This window comes from Poromitra crassiceps (assembly GCF_964638095.1).
Source record: "Poromitra crassiceps genome assembly, chromosome: 21".
In the NCBI taxonomy this organism is placed as follows: Eukaryota; Metazoa; Chordata; class Actinopteri; order Beryciformes; family Melamphaidae; genus Poromitra; species Poromitra crassiceps.
In genome coordinates, this window is record NC_139638.1 from 28,718,964 (window position 1) to 28,742,205 (window position 23,242).

Below are 23,242 nucleotides of genomic sequence, written 5' to 3' on the forward strand. Positions count from 1 at the left end.
GACGATCTCCGCAATTATTATAAATCACTGATTGTCCCCAAAAACGTTCAATTCTGTGTGAATATCTCCAACTGCTTTTTTCCCCCCAGTTCAGACAAATTGATGGAATGGTTATGTTTTAAAATCTAAAACATAAAGAGATTCCCTCCCCTATGTGAGACAGAGTCAGGTCCGGTGGGTTTCTGCGATTTCTGCCTTTTGAAGATCCCTGTTTACATCTCTCTCCTGGATGCAGAGAGGTGTCGGAGGGGGGGGGGGGGTGGGTCGGCAGGTGGGGGGAGATGGGAAGAGGTGGACTGGAGCTGGTGGGGGGGGGGTCTGAGGGGGGAGAGGGATGGAGTTGTTGGTGGGCTGGTTGGGTAGGTGAGAGGTGTCACACGGGATGGGGTCAGGGCTGTGTTGGGGTAGATGTCCCAGATCTCTCGCCTCTATATATGTTCCTTTGCTTTTGTTCTCATGCGATTCAGGCTGGATCCATGCTGTCTACACTCCCGTGGATACGCTGGTGTTTGGAGGCAACATTCTGCACAGCTTTAACATTCCCATGCAGCTCACCATCTATGAGATAGAGAACAGGACTAAGGTAGGTAGTCTGGCTGCACTGCAATCAGTGTTGGGGGTAACTCATTACAAAAGTAACATATTACATGTAATATATTACTTTTAGCAGTAACTCAGTAATATAACTGATTACTTATAGGATTTCAGTAATATTATACCAGTTACTTTGTCAAGTAACAAGTAAGTTACAAATTGAGTTACAGTTTTTTTAATCAAAGCATATATTTAGAAAAAGATACAATCATTTCCTAATCAAACGGTGTGTTTTTATCCAAATAACCACTATAGATGACAATAACAAAGGAAAAGAATAACATTTAGAATTTTGGATTGTTTATACTCACTTCAAGGCAGTTTAAATTATTTTTCAGGATGGTTCCGGGGCAGCGATGTCATTCTGCTGCTGCTGTTGTTTTGCTAAAAGTAATGCAAAAGTAGTGTAATAATTAACGAGTTACTCTACACAGACCGTAATATTGTAAAGTAACTTATTACTTTCAAATGAAAGTAACTAGTAATATGTAGTATATTACATTTTGAAAGTAACTTGCCCAACACTGACTGCAATACACTACTCTACTCCACCTGAGATGGATTTAGCTCTGGGAGAACCAGGGGAAGGTGAACATCTCCCCTCTGAGAGACAGGAGAAAGAGAGACTCGGTGGAGGAGGAGGCTTAAACTCACGTATCAATGTTGAATGAGAAAATTACAATTTTCAATTTGATTTAATTTGTGAATAACAGGTCTTTGAATTATTTATGGTTATATGGAAAGTTAGAAGCTAGATAGGAGATATCTCACCCATGGTGGCACTATTTTAGTTTCTTTTGGAGGCATGGGAGAGAGAAACAGACCGTTCTAATGGCTCTCTGGGCCTCAGCCCTGGAGAATGGGCTATTTTTACACACTTAAAAAATGGAACTTCAGAAAACAAGATCACCACCACACACAGAAAAGTGTTGGTCCGCTCTATGTGAAATAATGTCAGTGAGCTAATTATAGGCCTAGGTTCTATTTCTTAGAAGAGAATAGTTAAGCCAAGCATACTATAGTTCTAGGTATAGTTACAGTCTCAGAACGCCCAGAACGCGATTGCAATAATAACACATTTTCTTTTAAAGATAAGACCAGAAAGTTCTGATTCACAAATATTAATGTCGTTTTAAAGACAATCTATAAGAGTGATCTTATGGCCACCTATTTTAAAAGCTGAGCTCATGTTGAGTAGTAATAGCACTGAAGTTGATTTAAATTAATCAACACCAGGCAGGAGATTATTAACCACTTTTATGAGTGCAGTGAAATGATTATAATGTATTATTGGACAGGTCATTGATGTCACTGTCTGGCTACAATCCTTTTGAGTATTTCGGAAAATAAGCTACGTTTTGAGATTTATACTGTAGTTCTGAATGACTATGATCAGTGGTTGTTCTTTTGAGTAGCAGTTTTATAGACGTTTGTTTTAACGCTATAACGTTTTGAAGGAATAATAATCACATTTCGCCACTGTAGCTGTGTGTGAACACACGTTGTGTCTTACAAAGTTATATTGAATGTCTGGCGGAAAAAGCCTTGCAGAACTTTCAGGTATAGCAATGTGAGACTACCATTTTGTGACTGTTTTCAAGGTTCATTCCAAGTTCCGTTATCCCTTCTACCATGAGATGTGCTGGTATGTCCTGGAGAGATATGTCCACTGCCTGACCAAACGCTCCTACCTGTCTCAGGAGCTTCGCAGAGAGCCTGTGCTTACAGGTGAGTGATCAGTACGATGTGAGTCCATGGATACTAGGGGTGCACCGATCGATTGGCAAGCAATCTGTATCGGGCCGATTTTGACCTCAAATATGCGATCGGCTGATTGCGAATATTTCGGCTGAATGCCGATATTTTTTTATCTAAAAAACAAAAAACAAAAAATTTAATAAAAAAAAGCCCTATCACTAATCAGGCTTTCCAACGATATAAAATACAATGCCAATTGGTATTATTAAAGGGGAGAAATAATCGACCGAAATAACGTTTCCAAACTTTTTTTGAGGAGTTTATATATCGGTGATCGGTAATCGGTGATCGGTCGATGATCGGTTGGGCAGATATTTCCTATAGGCGATAGGCAATCGGTGATCGGTGCACCCCTAATGGATACTGTTATAGCCTTACTGCTGCTGCAATTAGCTCCTCAAAAGCTAAAATCTGATCAGATGGGGGACCTTGGGACAAAATCGTAGATCAAATGGGGGTCCGTGGGAGCCTGGTATCCAGCACCATATGACTTGTTGTCAGCACTATTTGATGAGGCTGGTTACCAGGCTAGGTCTGTGGTCTAATTTGTGTCAGTTTAGGGGTTCGTTGACGACGTGAAAAAGTTTGAGAGCCACTGTACTAAAGTGCTTTACAAAATGGAGATTACAAAACAGGGAAAAGGACATAGTAGCAGGAAGCATCGACTCTACAATTAAGACACAACATTAGAGCAACAGAGAATAAACATGGCATGCACGCTGTTTCAGTGCCATGACTCCCATGGCACACATGCTGTTTCAGTGCCATGCTGGATTATTCTTATGGATTGGGTCGAAGCTAACCTGACGCTGCCAGATGGACGGTTTAGCTCCACATTACATTTCACTAAACGAGATAATCTCTTTTGATCTCGCGAGGTTATCCATCTTGCAAGCAAGGTTAGGTCGAAGCACCTCCCAGAATGTTCTCCCCTCTTTACTTCACTCTGACTCTAAGATCTTTTGTCAGATCTTTCTCCACGATGCCATCCTACTAAAACAAGGAGAAATGCAATGTAGCGAGATGTCTTGGCATGTGAGATGAACCCAAACGGACGTGTCCTACACCGTCTTTAATACACCCGTTTCCCCCCCTGCCTCTTCCTTTCAGACTTGGAGACAAAGACAAATACGGAGAGCCCGTCCTCCGACTCGAGGAACCCGGACATGAATGAGGACTCCTGCGAGACGCAGGTCCGGGATGAGCAGGGCGAGCAGGGTGCTCCTCCCTGCTCCCCTCCTGACAACGGGAAGGGCAGAACCGGTGACGCTCCTCACAGCCCGCAACACTTCAAGGCCGTGTTATCCATTGAGTCTGAGGACAGCTGTGTGCTCGCCTCCAAAAACTCTGACTCTCCAGACTCAGAGTCCCACAGCAAATGGACTCACTTGACGGAGTTTGAGCTGAAGGGTCTGAAGGCACTGGTCGACAAGCTGGAAGCGCTGCCCGAGAGTAAGAGATGTGTTCCGGAGGGCATCGAGGACCCGCAGGCCCTGCTGGAAGACATGAAGGTAAGAACCCCCCACCACCAACCACCACCTTCAGTTAAAAGCAGAAGTGCACACATCAAATGTGTCACTATAGACCAGTGATACTCAACTGGCGGCCCGCGGGCCACATGCGGCCCGCGGGCGCCCCCTGTGTGGCCCGCGATGGAATTGCAAAACTTTTTTTTTTTTTTTTTTACAGTGCACCTGAACGCAACATGCAAGATACCCGCTGAATAAGTGTCCAAATGTTCATGTGATTCTGGCCAATACATCACTTCTGTTATAGCATTTCAATCTGGAATCTGGAATATCTTTCAATAATCTATGATTTAGCTGCTAAATTGTCAAATACCGCCGTCTGCTCGCTACCCAGGCACTTATGTATGTACTTAACCTAACTACGGTAACTATCCGGTGTGCACAACATTGTCAGACTAAACTCCGGCTGGCACCCCAAAAACCTACAATCCGCTACAGAAAAATGTATATTGTTTGTTTATTAACTGGCCCCTGGCCTTCTATCATTTTATGAAAGTGGCCCCCGGGCAAAGCAAGTTGAGTATCCCTGCTATAGACCTTATTCGCTAACATTGGACACCACCATATTGTTGACATACCGTCCTGTGCGCACACAGCGCTGCAGCTGACAACTAGTAACGGCCTTATTGTCGTTTCTGTTCCATTACAAAATAGCGATGGTAATGACAGCAATAAAAAAAAAACACAGTTGTTGTTTGTATGCTGCCGTTAATGCCTGTAATAAATAAACAAAAGAACGAGGTGAACAGACTTTGCTGTGAGGAGCTGTCAGAAAGTTTCACCTGTCTCAACTAACTATCCACACACCTCTCCTGTGCTGCTGACGTATCCCCAGTCTCGCTCCCTTCACGTCTGAGGACGGTAGAGATAGAAACAAACCACGGCGACTTTATTGCTGTCATTACTACAGCCATGCCTAACGCAGGTCACCATCCGAACACGATTGGAACGATACAGGTAACGCTAACAGCGGCTAGCTTCCTATAAACGCTGCTCCACATAGTCACTTGAGAGCTGAAGCGCTATGTCGACAATATGGCGGCGGTGGGCGTGCCAGTACGTGAGTGACGTCAATCGAGTAAGGTCTATAGAGAGCCAAAGTGGAACGTCACTTCCTGCTTCAGCACTGTACCAGCGATTTTCATCCGCCCTTTATTTTCCCATAGACATTTCGTAAAATGCGTATAAAAAGAGTTGTACTTGTTCAAACCAAACGGTTCAGATATATTTAGAAATATTTAGAGTTTCCCCTGTGAGGTCATCAGCGAGTCAGACGGTCTAGGCTGACTGTGATGGCAGACGTGACTTTATGAGGTCATCGATGATGTCATACCTCCCCGGGCGTTGTGACATCACCAACGATGTCATACCTCGAATGTGAGGGGGTTATAACGGTGTATAAAAACTGCTTCTGCCTGATATTCCAAATAAATTAGCCTGAAAGACATATCTCTGTGGTTCTAATCGATCGCTGCCCGTGAGCCCTTACCTAAGATCCAGCAAACTTCACACTTCACACAAGGCAAGCACACAAACTTCCTTACAGTTTGGTTTGACCAAGTAAAACTCTTTTTAGACGCATTTGACCAAATGTCTTATGGGAAAATAAATTTGCGGAAGAAAATCTCTGGTACAGTGCTGAAGCAGGAAGTGTTTCTATTCCCCCTTTCCTGACCTTTCTCCTGACCTTCTTCTCTGACCAGCTTGTCTTAAAAGAACATTCAGACGACGACCCCAAGCTAGCGATCAGCGGTGTTCCTGTGGCGTGCTGGGCGCCCAAGAAGACCACCAAGGTGAGAATATTTGAGCAGCAGCGTGAAACTTATTACCTGCAGTTTTTCACTCATATCTTAATAATATGCACCAACCACAAACTTCAAACACATGCTAACTAACATATATAGTTAGCACAAACATGTGCTAATTATATATAACTATATATATATATCAATTGGTAATGGTAATACATGCATTGTCATGTGTAGTGGTTTTGTGTTACCGTACGTCACGGACATGACAGATAGAAAACCCACCTATTTTGTGTTCAGATTTTTATGGTTTATAATATCCCTCTCATTGCCTGTCTTGCTTGCTCTCAACTTCCCCCCCCTCCAATATTGTCTCTGTCTTGGTCTCAAATTCAGTCCCTCCTGTTCTCTCATAATCTAATTCCCTTATCTCTCTCTCTCTCTCTCTCTCTCTCCCTCTCTATCTCTTGAACACTCATTGCACTCCTTCCCGCGAGCAGTACAGTAGACGTACCTATTTGCATAATTTGTATTTGAGAGTCTGCAGCATTGCCCTAATGAAGTCAATACAGTTTTTCCACGATTGTTAACACACGTTTCTCAAAACAATAACGGCTTTCTCCAAACTGCACACAGAAAACTGAAAACCTCACACACACACACACACACACACACACACACACACACACACACACACACACACACACACAAAATGCTAAACCTGACACTCCCTTTGCAAGATGACTCTTTGCCATCAAATCTCTTCACTGTTCACAACATGGAACTGGTGTTTTCATTTGGTACACAGCCATATTTTCAAATGACACACACATACCATTCATTGAGTACACACAACTAAGCATTTGCTGCACACTGAAGTGCAACATTGAAAACACAATCATAGAAATGGAACACACCATATGAATGACAATGACTCTGGAGAATGAGCCATTTCTCCTTTTGTAAAATGTCTCAGTGTAGGCCTACTTCTTTCATAGTCAAACATAAAACAGCACACAAATATGCAGCAAAAAAAGTTTTATTTCACCTTCTCTGGTTGTCTCTCTCTTCAAAGTTCTCCATTGTTCACCAAACAAAACAGAGGCTCAAGGCACTTTTATGCTGCAGTCCTGAATGCAAATTGCTCAATAGACCTGAATGTTTAGAAATTTGAATATTTGTAGGTTGATGCTTTGAGATTTGACTTGAGAAGTGTGTGCAACAGCTGAACATTGTGTGTAGTGTTTTGACAACAAGCTGATGTGTAATTGACATCAGAGTGTAAAGAAGGAAAGTCAGAGTCTAATGCAGATAAGGGAGTGTGAAGTCGTGCCAAATTGGGTCGAGCGATTGGTACATGAAGTGAAGGTTGTGCAAATTGTGCCGAATGTTCGCTTTTTGTGTCTTAACAATTGTGAAAAACTGTAATAAGATTTAGTTTTTATTTATTTTTACTCCTGTCATATATCACAGCTGGGTGCTCTACTGGGTCTCGAACGGTTTTGAGAACATAAACTTTAGTTTGGAGAAATGCGCCAAACCAGTTGAGAAAATCCTGTAATACAAGGTTGCAGTTATAATATATATATATTTCTTTTTATTATTATTATTATTGTGGTATGCCCAAATTGACCATCACTATAAAGTAACAATTATTTTTGCTTGAAAATACATAAAACAAAGTCTGTTTACATTTTAAAAACTGCGACAGTTCACACAACTTTAATACGACATGCATATATTATACATCAATCTCTTGAGCTACTTCTGCTCTCACTCAGAATGTCAAAATATAAGCGACGTGACGTCATGTATAGTTTTTTGACTACTGCCGCGGGGTTCCGCATTTCTGGGTGGCAAGTGACGTCACGCTGATTCGTCCTATCCACCTTATTTCTAGCGGCCATGATGCCTATGCGTTTTTCTTCCGGTGTGATCCTCCCAGCCTTGTCGCTGACAGCTTGACACCCGTCTGGGCGAACGGAGCAAATCACTAATCAGGTCCAGCTTGGCAGAAATCTCATCGATAAATATCCTTTTAAGAGCGCAGTGGGCAGCCTACTGTGGCTAACGTTAGCGGCTACTAGCTAGCTATGTTACATGGCAGTAAAACGCCACTAAATGACCAAATTGATTGAACTTTTAACCATTTCGAGTAACACTGTTTCCATACGGGACCACCAGCGTTGGTTAGTTGTTTATAATGTGACTATATTTATAACTTTTATAGCGTCCTCCAGTTTCCGGTTTATAATTCGGGCTCTGCAGCCAAAGAGTATAACAAAGGAAATGGCAAGCTGCAACAATAAGTCACGTTAAACGGGAACTTGTACCCACAATTATTTGTACAGTGGGGCATTCAAAAAGAAGGTGTCTCAGCAAGCTGGTTCTTAAGCGACAGGATCTCTCCACAGATGTGACATAATGTACTCTGTGGCCTCTCCATACGAGTGCTTAAGTGCTTGCTGCTGTTCTCCTCACCTCTCCTGACTCCTGCATTTAGAACCTGCCAGACACTTTGTGGGTTGTTGTCAGCGTGGTGCTCCTCCGTAATCACATACTGTCTGTAGTCACACTGTCTGTTGCAGCATTTCATGTCCCACTTGTTGCCTGACGCAAGTTCAGATGCCTTTGACTGAGAGGGAGAGTAGATAACGGGAACGTTGTGTCATCACTGACTGATGATGACATCCTGGCACTGGCAAAGAGCCAGGATGACTGTGATTAGATTCAAGGCTCAAGGTCTTTTGAATAGCCATAGTGAGGAATCGTTACAACCGAGAAATGTGTCTTTGTGTAGTAGTATGCAGTGCAGCGATCACACAGCAATAGAGAGGCAAAGTGACCGCCTACTTCCTGCTTCAGCACTGTACCGGAGATTTTCATCCGCCATTTATTTTCCCATAGACATTTTATAAAATGCTTATAAAAATAGTTGTACTTGTTCAAACCAAACGGTTCAAACCAAAATATGTTCTTTAAATCTGCAGTTTTTTACGTTTCGGTCCGAGTGAAATGTTATGTGATCTCTCCTGTTTCTAAATATATCTGAACCATTTGGTTTGACCAAGTAAAACTATTTGCTTATTGATGCCTATTTCTTATTGCCTATTGCTCATTGCTTGTTGCCTATTTGTACTATGTCGTAAACGGAGTCCACAGCACAAGAATTTCACACGTGATACTTGTACCATGGAGTGACAATAAAAATCTTGAATCTTGAATCTTGAATCTTGAATCTTGAATTTGTATAAGCATTTTAGGAAATGTCTATGGGAAAATAAATGGTGGATGAAAATCTCTGGTACAGTGCTGAACAGAAGTTGGAAGATGAAGCAAACAATACAATCTCAAATGATAAATTATTACTAGAAATCGAGCACGCTGCTGCTATGCCTCAGTTTCTAGGGTGGAGAGACTCTGGAGACGATGCACCATGGGTGCACTTTTTTTGGGTTGTGACCAAACGTTGCGTCATCCACATCGTCAGTGGGTGTGTGACATCAATTGATGACTATGACATCATGCTTAATGTTGCTCAGTGTTTTCCCAGTTGAGCCTTGCTCCGCTACCCGCTGACCAGCGCTGTCAGGGATTGGCTGTTTAGAGCGCCGCCCTCCTGGTCGGTCATACCACCAGGCCCTCAGTCCAAAGGCCTCACGTACTGTATGTCTGTGTTGACCATGACTGTTGAGCTGAACAAAGCAGAGAGAGATCTGCCCCCAAAATCAGACAGGCCGAACTCAGCAGCGAACTTGCTTGAGTGACGTCACATGATCTCACATCACTGATGTAAAATATCGTTGTAGTGCCCCCTATGGGCTGTTTTCTTTGTTTTTTTTGCACCAGATTCATTGATTGGACCAGATTGGAGATAAATGGGCTCAGACAAACAGACAGACAGGCAGACAGACAGACAGACAGACAGACAGACAAACAGACAGACAGGCAGACAGACAGACTGACTGACTGACAGACAGACAGACAGACAAACAGACAGACAGACAGACAGACAGACAGACAGACAGACAGACAGACAGGCAGACAGACAGGCAGACAGACAGACAGACAGACAGACAGACAGACAAACGGAGAGACAGACAGGCAGGTAGGCAGGCAGACAGACAGGCAGGCAGACAGACAGACAGACAGGCAGACAGACAGACTGACTGACTGACAGACAGACAGACAGACAGACAGACAGACAGGTACAGTAGCCTACAGTAGTTACTAACAGTAACAACAAAAGCTGAAACCAACTGAAACAATAGTCTATATGAAACCAACTAATCAGGCTGAACTGGGTGGGGGAGGGCATACCGGTAATCTAAATCTCAGGGAGGGCAGTTGATTTTTTTTAAATGATATATCATATTTCACCCCACCCCACCTAAAAAAACGGACAGCCCCTTATATTAGCATATGGAAATATTTCTATTGGTTGACCACCCCCACCCATCCCGTCCCCCCCCTAAAGGCCAGCTGCTGGCTGCGGGGCCTCTTTGTATTGGTCTTTTGTAATGAGATGCCATCTGTCTCTATTGGACTAAACACTGCACTGACCCTGCTGCTGTCCTGCCCTGTGCTACTGCTCATGTATAATAACCACACTGGAGGGAGGCCGACACCCCCAGCACATCATTCTAACCTATCATACGTACAGTGGCCTCCCATTGGTTCCCCCCCCGATGCTCCTCCTCTTTTACAGGGGGAGCCCGCTCCATAGTCATGAGGCACTGACTGAGCCAGGCTCCTCGGTGCTTCCTCCATCTGCTGGCGGTGTTGTGTGGCTGTGTGGAGAGCAGCAGCAGCAGCAGCGACGGCGGGGAGGTGCTGTGGTAGGCTAGACAGCTGCACAGTTAAGCCCATATGGAGGAGGAGGAGGAGGAGGAGGAGACTGCAGCCATGTCACTTTGCTGCTGCGAGCCGGAGGACGGCGTGTGACAGACAGAGCAGCCATGGCCATGTCGCTGAGCGCTGACGATGACGACTACGACTCCTCAGATACCACCGAGCAGGTTAGCACACTGAAGAACCCCTGCAGGCAGGCAGGCAGGCAGGCAGGCAGGCAGGCAGAGTGTGAGGCCACCAGAGGAATGCTTCTGCCAGACAGACAGAGAGGACCGTGCAACATCACATCACAGGGCAGTTAGCAAATGGAGCCACCTGGAGGAGAAATCCACAGATTGTGCTCTGATCTTCTCCTTTTTAAGCCTGCGACATCTATAGAGATAGGTGTGTGTGTGTGTGTTCTGTGTGTGCGTGTTTGTTTGGGTGTGTGTTTTGGCAGGTGAATCCAGCAAGAGAGGAGAGAAGGCTCTGTTTATACTAGCTCAGAACCTCAGGGCAGCTGCTGTTGGCTCGTTCCAGAGGGAGACGTTTATTACAGATGAACCAGAAGAATGAGAGAATTCGAGCAGATACAAGACAGAAGATGAACCGTGCGTACGTACCGTACGGGGCTTGTCTGAGCACGTTGAAATATGTGTTGTTGACAGTAAAACAATCAAACTGTGGGATTATCGGGCTAATAATTCCTTGGTGAGAGAGCATCGTTGTGGACCTTAATTTCACAGGGATTGTTCAACGTAGCTGGCATGATGGTGCACTGTGAGATACGGCTTCAAGAAACCTGTTTGGTTTCGTTAGCTTACATCCTTCTCTCACATACAGTAAACAACACATCTTCTACACGCTCTGAGCCACACCCCCTCGCATCAGTCCACTGGCCACAGAAGTGTTAACAAAATAATGAATACTAATTATTCTCGTCTTTTGACGAGACGTTTTTCTTCACTATGTTTTTCCGCTCATGTAAATTCACCTGCTCTTACTTCAAACATGTCAAGCATGCCACTAATAGCTATGGCCATCTCAAGGTTTATCTGCAGTATGGTTGTCAAAAGTATCGATAGTATCGATAAAAGGCAATATAAAACATTTGAAACGGATACAATACTCATTTGCAACTGTATCAATATCAGCAGTGCTTTCTCTTAATGGAAAATCTAACATACCACTGATTTCTCCCTCCCTGTCATTGGTGGGTATCTTTTGCTTCAACAAGTTCAAAATATTCTGATAGGCTGATGACTCGAGCAGGGCTAATCTGTTTGTGTAAGGTCAAAGTTTTTAATTAGTTGTATCAGACCTAGATGATGGAGAAGCGTCTGTCTGTCCATCTTTCTTTGTTTATTTTGTATGCCTCTTGATGTGTTGTCATCCCGCCGCGTGGTATCGAAAATGGTATCGTGTATCGATATTTTCCTGGGTATCGGTATCGAAGTGGAAATTCTAGTATCGTGACATTCCTAATCTGCAGCACATTTTATTTATATTGCTTGCAGGATGTCTACTGCAAACTGAGTAACTACGAAGGTTCTGTATCTATAGCATCCTCGAAATTATAGTTGAGTTACTTTTGTCACATCAGACTTTAGGAAGATTTCTTTGCTTCATTGCATCAGCTGATCACTTCCAGGTTTTGATGTCAGTATCGTATACCTGCCTCTTGGTGCAAAGCAGCTAAACAGTACGTACATCAATACATGCATATTTACACGCACATCTTGGCTCACTGTTGCAGCCTCTAGCTACTGTAGCACCACAGCGGGTAGCTTGTGAATTCACACAGCGATCTGAATCCACCTGTGGAAGGTGTCATCATCATGTCAGCATCTTCATGCTCTGTCTGCACACACTGTGGCTGAGGACAGAAGCAGAGCTTTTATCTGATCGTAGCTAAATGGTATCAAGCTAACCATCTCAGATCTGGCACAGCACGTGTTGAAAACAACTGTTGCTTTTCCTCCACAGTCCTCCTGATAGCTTTTGATTTACATGCCAGCCAAAGCTTGTAAAAGGGTCTTGTGCCCTGTAAATATATTATTTGTGATAACTGAGCTCATTTTTAAATCGACAGTGTGCCAGTGTAGCATCACATTGACACCATATTTATCAGGAAAGCAATCTCTGATCTGAATTTTGACAATTTCTTACTGATTTACTGCAAAAGATTCCTCAAATCATTTTCAGATAATCTATCTATCTATCTATCTATCTATCTATCTATCTATCTATCTATCTATCTAGCTATCTATCTATCTATCTATCTATCTATCTATCTATCTATCTATCTATCTATCTATCTATCTATCTATCTATCTATCTATCTATCTATCCATCTATCTATATCTATCTATCTATCTATCTATCTATCTATCTATCGTATCTGTGGCTCAGTGGTTCTATCTATCTATCATCTATCTATCTATCTATCTATCATCTATCTATCTATCGATCTATCTATCTATCGATCGATCGATCTATAAAAGGTGCAGGTGGGCAATCTCTGTCTGTTCCCTGTTTTTTGTTGAGAGACTAACAGGAAGTGTCAACACAATCGGAACTGATTGTGTTTACACTTCCTGTGGCAGATCTTATCCGCACATCCTGCTTCCAGTAAATCACTAGCTTTGACCCAGAGAGACGGTATCTCTGGTTTGAGCAGGTGAAACAGCTTTGAACCAGAGAGACGGTATCTCTGGTTTGAGCAGCAGGTGAAACAGCTTTGACCCAGAGAGACGGTATCTCTGGTTTGAGCAGGTGAAACAGCTTTGACCCAGAGAGACGGTATCTCTGGTTTGAGCAGCAGGTGAAACAGCTTTGACCCAGAGAGACGGTATCTCTGGTTTGAGCAGCAGGTGAAACAGCTTTGACCCAGAGAGACGGTATCTCTGTGGTTTGAGCAGGTGAAACAGCTTTGACCCAGAGAGACGGTATCTCTGGTTTGAGCAGGTGAAACAGCTTTGACCCAGAGAGACGGTATCTCTGGTTTGAGCAGCAGGTGAAACAGCTTTGACCCAGAGAGACGGTATCTCTGGTTTGAGCAGCAGGTGAAACAGCTTTGACCCAGAGAGACGGTATCTCTGGTTTGAGCAGCAGGTGAAACAGCTTTGACCCAGAGAGATGGTATCTCTGTGGTTTGAGCAGGTGAAACAGCTTTGACCCAGAGAGACGGTATCTCTGGTTTGAGCAGGTGAAACAGCTTTGACCCAGAGAGACGGTATCTCTGGTTTGAGCAGCAGGTGAAACAGCTTTGACCCAGAGAGACGGTATCTCTGGTTTGAGCAGCAGGTGAAACAGCTTTGACCCAGAGAGATGGTATCTCTGTGGTTTGAGCAGCAGGTGAAACAGCTTTGACCCAGAGAGACGGTATCTCTGGTTTGAGCAGCAGGTGAAACAGCTTTGACCCAGAGAGACGGTATCTCTGGTTTGAGCAGCAGGTGAAACAGCTTTGACCCAGAGAGATGGTATCTCTGTGGTTTGAGCAGGTGAAACAGCTTTGACCCAGAGAGACGGTATCTCTGGTTTGAGCAGCAGGTGAAACAGCTTTGACCCAGAGAGACGGTATCTCTGGTTTGAGCAGCAGGTGAAACAGCTTTGACCCAGAGAGATGGTATCTCTGTGGTTTGAGCAGCAGGTGAAACAGCTTTGACCCAGAGAGACGGTATCTCTGGTTTGAGCAGCAGGTGAAACAGCTTTGACCCAGAGAGACGGTATCTCTGGTTTGAGCAGCAGGTGAAACAGCTTTGACCCAGAGAGACGGTATCTCTGGTTTGAGCAGCAGGTGAAACAGCTTTGACCCAGAGAGACGGTATCTCTGGTTTGAGCAGCAGGTGAAACAGCTTTGACCCAGAGAGACGGTATCTCTGGTTTGAGCAGCAGGTGAAACAGCTTTGACCCAGAGAGACGGTATCTCTGGTTTGAGCAGCAGGTGAAACAGCTTTGACCCAGAGAGACGGTATCTCTGGTTTGAGCAGCAGGTGAAACAGCTTTGACCCAGAGAGACGGTATCTCTGGTTTGAGCAGCAGGTGAAACAGCTTTGACCCAGAGAGACGGTATCTCTGTGGTTTGAGCAGCTGGTTTGAGCCGGCGTTTCGAACAGGAAGTCGTAGCACAAATGGGTCAAGTGGGCGGGGCTACATAAGGTGAATACGTTATGGATATAGACCAAATCACCGTGACGTCACCATGTAAACAAATTTACTTCCGGGTACCACTTGGGGAAGGCGGCAGGTTTAAATGTGCGTGTTGTCAAATAAATGCTGTCAAACCCTCTCGCTGTTTTCGGCCGACTACTTTCAATTTAAATGGTTAAACGGTTGGTAAACATGCCTGTCCGACGTATCTAGCCTTTCTTCTGTGTTTGTTTTATGTAGTGTTAGCTAGCTAATAACGTTTGTTTGTCTGTCAAACTCGCTGTTTTTTTGCAGACTCGTTAACGTTACAGACAGAGCTACTGACGCCACGTTAATTTAATTTAGCTTCAAGTCTACTCTGGTGGTCTGGTCCAACAGGTAAATTAGCTAGTCTGGTCTCCACTAACGTTAGTGAAAGTGTTGTTATGAATGATATTAAACAACAACACAACACGGACGAACCATTTTTGTCTTCTTTGTCTGTTTTTGTCTTCAACACGTCAGTTTGTGCCGCCCACCGCCATTATAATGTGTGGACCTCAGGGGTACCCGGAAGTAAATGTAAACATCCCCGCTGATTTGGTCTATAGTAGTTGACATTCAGACGGATAGAAAGGCTTCATGATTGGAGCCAGTTATCTGATTTCAAACTTCCTCTGCCTCGCTGCTGGTAGAGTCAGTGTCGTTTCAACAGGGATGCAAACTAGTCACTTTTAAGTGACAGTCACATCCCGAAATAGGGCGCTTAAGTGAATGATTTGTAAGTGGTTTTGTGTCTGCCCTGCTATCTGTCCCTATAACTGTAGCTGATGTTTATCTGAGTACAGAAACAGCTTTCCACGGCTCCACTCTTAACACGAGGGCTTTGTACTGTCTGCTCCTGTTCGCGTTCTCCAGCTGAACGAGCTCTGAAGAGACGAGGAATTAGTCGTCGGTCACTTGTGCTCATGTCTTTATTTCCGACCCGATTGAAGAGCTGTGCTGTACAGAGAGGCGTGTGTATACACTAGGGGTGTCACGATACACTCAGTTCACGATACGATACACGATATCGGGTTCACGATAACGATACGATACGATATTTTAACGATATTTCTTTACGATCGATTTGTAAGTTGAGGGGGCATCCTCCACGTTAATTTGAGTAATTTCACCATTTTCATCCTCCGTGTCTGTAACGTCCCTCGTCTGTTCAAACACAGCAATGAAAAGGAGAGCGAGCATGCAATCGGATGCAGATCAGTGCCACCATGTTCAGCTTCTTTTTCTCACGATATGAGATTTCATCTCAACGATACATATTGTCACGTTTTGATATCGCGATATATTGTGGGACGATATTGTGACATCCCCAGTATACACACATGACAGTATAAATCACTACCATATTTTCATCACTTATTTTAACCACACTGCTGCAGGCTGCTGCTACCAGTGACATTACTTTGATGTCAAGATGCTTTGCACATTTTTCAAAAAATATTTCTTTACCAAAGCGAACTCTTCTTGCTCGCTGAGATGGAGGCGGGTAGCAACTGCTTAAGTTTAAGTTTTATTAGGATCACCATTAACTACAGGATTGCAGCCGCTATTCTCCCTGGGGTCCACAGCCTAGATGCTATGTTAGGAGTCTTAACCCTAACATACATGTCTTTGATGGTGGGAGGAAACCGGAGCGCCCGGAGGAAACCCGCACGCATGCAAACTCCACACAGAAAGGACCCGGGACGGACCCGGGGGGGGTTCGAACCCGGGACCTTCTTGCTGTGAGGCAGCAGCAGCGCTATATAACCACTGAGCCACAGCGACAGTGTGACTGTGATTGTGACTGATGGGTCACTCGGGGCCTGTAACAAGAGGCAGTTCATTTGTGTCACGAAGCTGTCGTTAACCTCTCCTGTCACGGAGTCACGGAGTCCCAGGGAGGTGTCTGTTTTTGCTACTCAGCAGCAGACAGTGGGTGGGAGGGAGAGGGATTTAGGGGACAATATGGACAGCTATCTAAGGCTGCTTTTCCTTCGACCTCCTGCACACTGCTTTGAGTTATCCGTCGTCTGCATTTAACCCAGATACACGATGCTGTCAAGCACTCAAGCCTGTTATTCAAGATAATCTGATATTAGCTAAATGGCCGTAGGCTGATAGGCATAACAATGACTTTTTGTCTGGGACCCACTGGAACTATAGGAAGAAGCTGGGATACAGACAGTGTTGGGCAAGTTACTTTCAATATGTAATATGCTACATATTACTAGTTACTTTCATTTGAAAGTAATACGTTACTTTACAATATTACTGTCTGTGTAGAGTAACTCATTACTTATTATTACACTACTTTTGCATTACTTTCACCAAAGTAACAGCAGTAGCAGAATGACATCACCGCCCCGGAACCATCCCGAAAAATAATGTCAACCGCCTTGATGTCAGTGTAAACAATCCAAAACTCTAAATGTTATCCTTTTCCTTTGTTATTGTCATCTGTAGTGGTTATTTGCATAAAAACACACAATTTGATTAGGAAATGATTGTATCTTTATTATTATTTATGTGCTTTGATTTAAAAAATTATAATAACTCAATTTGTAACTTGTGTTACTTGATAAAGTAACTGGTATAATATTACTGAAATCCTATTGGCAATACGTTATATTACTGAGTTACTGCTAAAAGTAATATATTACATGTAATATGTTAATTTTGTAATGAGTTACCCCCAACACTGGATACAGATCATGAAGCTTTAGTTGCAGTTCAGTGCTCCTGCTCTTGTTTCAGTGCACTTCTGGCACAGACGTCATCATGTCTATAATCCCAACGGATACCCCAATAACCCCCCCCCCCTCCCCCCAATATCTCACTCTAATCTTGTCTGTTGACTGGATATCTCCTCGCCTCTGTCATTCTCCTCCACAGCCAATCAGTTGTTGGAGTGTGCCTCGGACCGAGCCCCGCATTCTCCTTCAGTTTGGGAGTCTCTTTAGAGTTCTTATTGGTTACAAGTCCGTCTGTGTCAGAGACTATTCTGCCAGGGAATGGGGATGCGGCTGTTGCTATGCTGATGATAGGAAAATCTGCACTGCCGATGTTACCATAGAAATCACATCGTCTTCATTTCCCTAAGCTGTATTCTTTTGCATTCCGTGTTGTAAGTCAGCTCATCTTCGTTCTGCTTTTTCCCCCCCACGCGGCGATCGCTCGACGATATCATATTTCACTGGATTCCTAATTGCAAGTCTAATTTGTTATAATAAAAAGAGGCACTGGTTGTGTTTTAAGACTGAGCATGTGGAGACTGGAGGGAGGAGGGGCAACACAATGATGTCATGCAAGCACAGTAACAATAAGCACGTTTTCTCCATTACCCAGTTCCATTAAATACAGCATATTTGTGTGTGTATTATTCTAATACAGGGGTTTCCAAACTTTTCCATCCCAAGGCCCCCCCCAAATAGCATTAGCCTTTGCTAATGCAATTTGTTAGCTAATGCTATTTTTATTTCATATTCATACAACCTCAGAATATTTCCTTGTATTAATCTAATAACCTAATAATTACATCTGTAACTCAAATCAATTTTCTTTTCTGTTTTCCATTATAACCATTGTTGCAGAGTCAGACTACTGTATTACCCACACCAGGGGGAAATGACTGTGATGAAGACTGGCAGGCAATTAGACAGATGGGCATGGCCAATTATGATTTTTATGTGGAAGGAAAGGATTCAATTATATTTGTTAACAACACTACACTAAATATAATTATTAAAAAAAAAAAAAAAAAATCTATTCTTTGTTTATTATACTGTAGTATTAACAAATATAACTGAATAATTTCCTTCCCCATAAAGCTATATTTTTTAAACATTTCCATTAGTTCCCCCACTAGTGCCCTGTGGCGGGCCGCCCCCCCCCACGGGGCCCTGCCCCCCACTTTGAAAACCACCCCTCTAATAAATCAGTTGCACAGGACAATAATGTCCTAGTGATCCACGTTCTGTGTGAAAGGTGCTTGTCAGAGGCATTATTGTGTCTTTGAATTCGAAGCCTCCATGCAAGTGAACCGCTGAATATGGAAAACCCCTTCAGGGACATTCTGGGTGTGTTTGTTTAGTGTGCAGCTCCAGTGTCTTGTGCTTTAGCAGCCGTGCACATTGTCTGCACAGCATTTTCTGATCAGATAGGCGTTTGTGGGTATGTATGCATGTACGCGTGTGTGTGTGTGTGCGTGTGTGTGTGTGTGTGTGTGTGTGTGTGTGTGTGTGTGTGTGTGCATTTGTGGCGTGCATCTGTTTTTGCATGTGTCTGTGTTTTGGACTATTGACTGTATAGGATGTACCTCCAACCTGCACCATTTAATTCAATGGAATATTACAGAATATTTGAACTCTTGTCATTACTTATTACATAACACTTGTAAGTGGTTAACGTTTGGGCATAGAGCATGTTGCTAAAAAAATAGTAAAGAAATCATAAAATAAAAAAGAGATTGAGGCCTTTCACATGTGAACATTTTGCTAAACAACACTCATGTTAAGCATTTAGTTTCTGGTGCGAGACACTTGGACTAGAATCTTTTTCTGACTCACCATATTCAACCAAGACACTTAAAACGGCAAAGTATAAGATACTTAAATGTTTAAAATCACTAATCCAGGCCTGCAAACATTTGAGTGTCACTACTAAACTGCTTCATCTGGGAGTTGGAGTCCTAGCTGTCAAAATATTTGTAGGCAGATCTTATAAGATACTTGACTCTCGTCTTCCCTCCTCGTCCTTTTAGGCGCGGCCTCCCAACCGGCCCAAACCTAAGATGGCAGCTTCCCCCGCATCAGCAGTCAAACTGTCAGCCAGCCGGGGAACGTCTGGTGCCAGGAGGAGAAGGACGCGCTGTCGGAAGTGTGAGGCATGCCTGCGTACGGAGTGTGGAGAGTGCCACTTCTGCAAAGACATGAAGAAGTTTGGCGGGCCAGGCCGTATGAAACAGTCCTGCATCATGAGGCAGTGCATTGCAGTAAGTTCCCCCCACTCATCATTTTCTCACGGTGTTTTGGGCATTTTCTTTGACTATTCACATTGCAATAAGCATTGCTTAATGATTGTATCTGTCCTTTAAATATAAGAATTACTATTTGGTCACAGAATTGAATCGAGGAAAGAGGGGAAAAAGATCCCACTGATTTCAGTATTTCATGCTCACTCTCGTCTCCCACAGCTACAAAAAAAAAAGAATAAGAAGTTGCCCTGCGTCTTAATCTGTGATGTCACACTGCCCCTGAACTGGAATAGATTGTAAATGTGATCATAATACTATTTCATATGAGGTACCATGTAGGAGATAATTTCAAACTTGACCATACACAGATTTTACCTCTCACATGCATACTAGATGCCTATACAATCAAATGTAATGAAACCTACGCACTGTTGGAAAAAGTAATGAAATGCTTTCATATATACACTATTGAAACAATGTCATCAACACAATTAAAATGCGTTTAAAATGTAAACCTCTTGCATTCACTATTGAAACAGTCCTACACTACTTGTAGAAAGGGCTCCAAAAGGCCCCACCATCAGGCCTGTTCGTGCGATGACGACATCGGCGATGATGTCAGAGTTCACCCTGTGAGGTCATCGGTGATGTCAGAGTTTCCCCTGTGAGGTCATCGGTGATGTCAGACTAGGCTGTCTCCTGACAGGAGAGCGAGAACTCATGTCAGTGCTGTAAATGTATTCAGTAGTAGGGATCATGCTGCATAATTTGCATACTCTTTGAATACTCTGAATACTTTTTGAATACCCCATTTGAATACAACGCTTTGCCTCAGTACACCCAGGCCATGTTACACTTGAGTCTGTCTTTTTATTTCATTGATCCACTCTGGTCCACAGCAGAGCCGTGTATATAGAAGAGTCGCGACATCTCCATTCAGACCATTTTTTTTACTCTCGAGAGTTCCAGGAAGTAAGGTCCTGGATTAAGCAGCACTGTCGAGTTTGCAGCAAAATGGACAGTTTGTGTTGTACTTTGAAAGGTTTTGTTTTTTTTAGAATCAAATTGTACATTATCAGCTTTATTTCAGCATTCAAAAGTAGCGCGAGACCCCTTCCTGGCTGTTCATTGGCTAATGAGTCACGCATTTTGGTCCTCCGGTGACGCCACTCTCTCTCTAAGGCCATGTTCACATTACAGGCAACTCCGATTTGCTGATAAAGTCATTAATCATCATTATCTTGATTGGTTTCCCAAATCTGATTTGGGAGTGTGTCCGCACTGCCACAAATCTGATTCTCAAGTCGGATCTGTGTGTCCAGACCTAAACAGCCTATCTGCATGGGTTGCTATGGTAACGACGTGGGCGTCAGTAAATACGTACGTTGGTGACTTGGTTTTCCTGCGCAGAAGCATTTGATGACGAGTTGCGAGTGACGTTCAAATCAGATTTGGTGGATCTTGCACGTCCGCACTGTAGACACATCAGTCAAAAGTACATTTGAAGCAGATTGGAAACTACCTCCATATGTGGTTTGGGACAAGTGACACAAATCAGACTTGGAGCGTCTAGACTCATAAGACAAATCTGGATAGAATCATTAATAGGTTACTAAAGTTCACAAATCAGATTTGGCCTCCTAGTCTGAACATGGCCTTAAATTGCTTTGGTCCACAGGTCAGTTGTTGTCAGCTGAGCTATCTGGAGTGACTGAGGAAACAGGATCAGCTCACTTCTATACAGGATTTCAGTTATAACCTGAGTTCCTCATTTTACCCTCTTATATTTGACAATGGTTCAATACAATGGTGATAAAGAAAAGCAAAGGTTCGACTGAGTATCTTACACATCTTTACACATAAATGAGCAAAGAGAAGATACCATATACGTAAATGATGTCCGTTGGTCTTAATATCTCGCACCATGTTCATCATAACTCAGCACACGCACACAGTATGTACGTATCTCTGTGTGTTTCATTTTCCTCGGACACCGTCGGCCTGACAGCATTCATATGTTGCATCATGGGTACCAGCAGGGGTCCCGAGCAGACGGTGACAGGGCCAGATTTTTGAATTCGGTCATTAGGGGTCGACTAAATGAGCAGAAATGGCTAATTAGTCACCAAAATGAGTGACCATGGAGAGCTACATTCATTAGCTACTGATAGCGCACACCTGTGCCGAGTTGGAATCAGCCGGGGGAAGTGAAGTGGACTATGAAAGCCCTCTGCAGGAGAGAGAGGAGAGGCTGCATGCCAACTCTGTGAGTGAGGCCTCACTATAAATGGCCAGCGATTGTGTGCTCCTCTAACGGGTATCAGAACGGTGCAAAGCAGATATTACGCTGATATTAATTTAATCATATCTTCCCTTCATGAATGTATCAAATTAAAGTATTTAATTCTGTGTGTTCTGTAAAGCGACTTTGATTATCTAGAAAAGCGCTATATAAGATAAATGTATTATTATTATTATTATTAAGTAGAAGTCAAATAAAAATGTCTTGAGTATTCTCAAGTTAAGTCATTTAACTTGCCGTTTTTTCTATTCCTGAAGTTTTGGTTTGCTGGTTTGCTGGTCATCATGCTAACAAATACTGACGAGGCGGTGGTAGTAGGACATTAGCCTGGTTAAAACCATCCGGATCCGTGAAGTCACATTCTGTTTGGTTCTGCGGTTCCGTCTGGACTCCAAACTGTGTACAGTCATTTCAGTGGGTGGAAGTACTTGCCTTGACAGACAACTCCTTCAGCCAATCGGCGTCACCAAATCCAGTCCTTCAGCCAATCAGCGTTGGATTCAGTCAAATCAAAATCTACTCGGAAGAACGGTGAAAACATCTTTTCCACCGGGAAACTCCGCTGTTGCGATCTCCTGCTCAGCCTATAATGTTGTGTTCCTCCCCCAGCCTGTCCTGCCCCACACAGCCGTGTGTCTGGTCTGTGGAGAGGCAGGCAAGGAGGACACCGTGGAGGACGAGGAGGACAAGTTCAACCTCATGCTCATGGAGTGCTCCATCTGCAATGAGATTGTCCATCCTAACTGTCTTAAGGTGAATTACTCCACACTCGTGTTTTTGCTGCCGAGTAGCGACTACAGTGCACTCCTCTTATAGACGGTTTTAACTTGACAACAAAAACATTCTAAATTGAACCCCCGCTCACTTCCTTTTGCAGTGTTTGCTATGGACGTAAAAGAAAAAAAAACATTCAAGTGCAGGACTGACCATTCCGTGAAAACCGTCTATACAGCTGAGCAGCGAAAACAAAAGTAACGATGTCGAGTGAATATTTCTATAATATAAAAGTAACGATGTCGAGTGAATATAAGTAACGATGTCAAGTGAATATTTATGCAGTTTGCCGAATGCTGAGAAAAAGGAAGTGCTGTGGGGTTGCGCTCTGGTGAAAACCGTCTATAGTGATCATCACCTTGGGACGGGTCAAATTGATCACTATAAGCGGATGATCGTTATAACCGATTTTTTTTTCTTTATTTCTCATGCAGATTACCACCATTTGTATATCTATTATTACATGAATACTGTACATATAAAGTAAAGGAATGTTATTGACTTTTAAAAATCCATACGGTAAGTCAGGCCACCAGCTGTTTCAAACACAGCGGTCTCA

The 23,242-nt window shown here is 43.4% G+C and overlaps 1 protein-coding gene across 1 annotated transcript in view; it reads left to right on the top strand.

The window, feature by feature from the left end:
* The window catches only part of kdm2bb (lysine (K)-specific demethylase 2Bb), a 36,647-nt gene that overhangs the window by 4,752 nt on the left and 8,653 nt on the right, over window positions 1–23,242 (top strand). Inside the window, exons 9-14 of the mRNA XM_083657252.1 lie at window positions 468–583; window positions 2,196–2,322; window positions 3,463–3,863; window positions 5,585–5,674; window positions 19,395–19,625; window positions 22,519–22,662. Of these exons, the coding sequence (XP_083513378.1) occupies window positions 468–583; window positions 2,196–2,322; window positions 3,463–3,863; window positions 5,585–5,674; window positions 19,395–19,625; window positions 22,519–22,662 (1,109 nt within the window). The remainder of the gene's footprint in view (window positions 1–467; window positions 584–2,195; window positions 2,323–3,462; window positions 3,864–5,584; window positions 5,675–19,394; window positions 19,626–22,518; window positions 22,663–23,242) is intronic.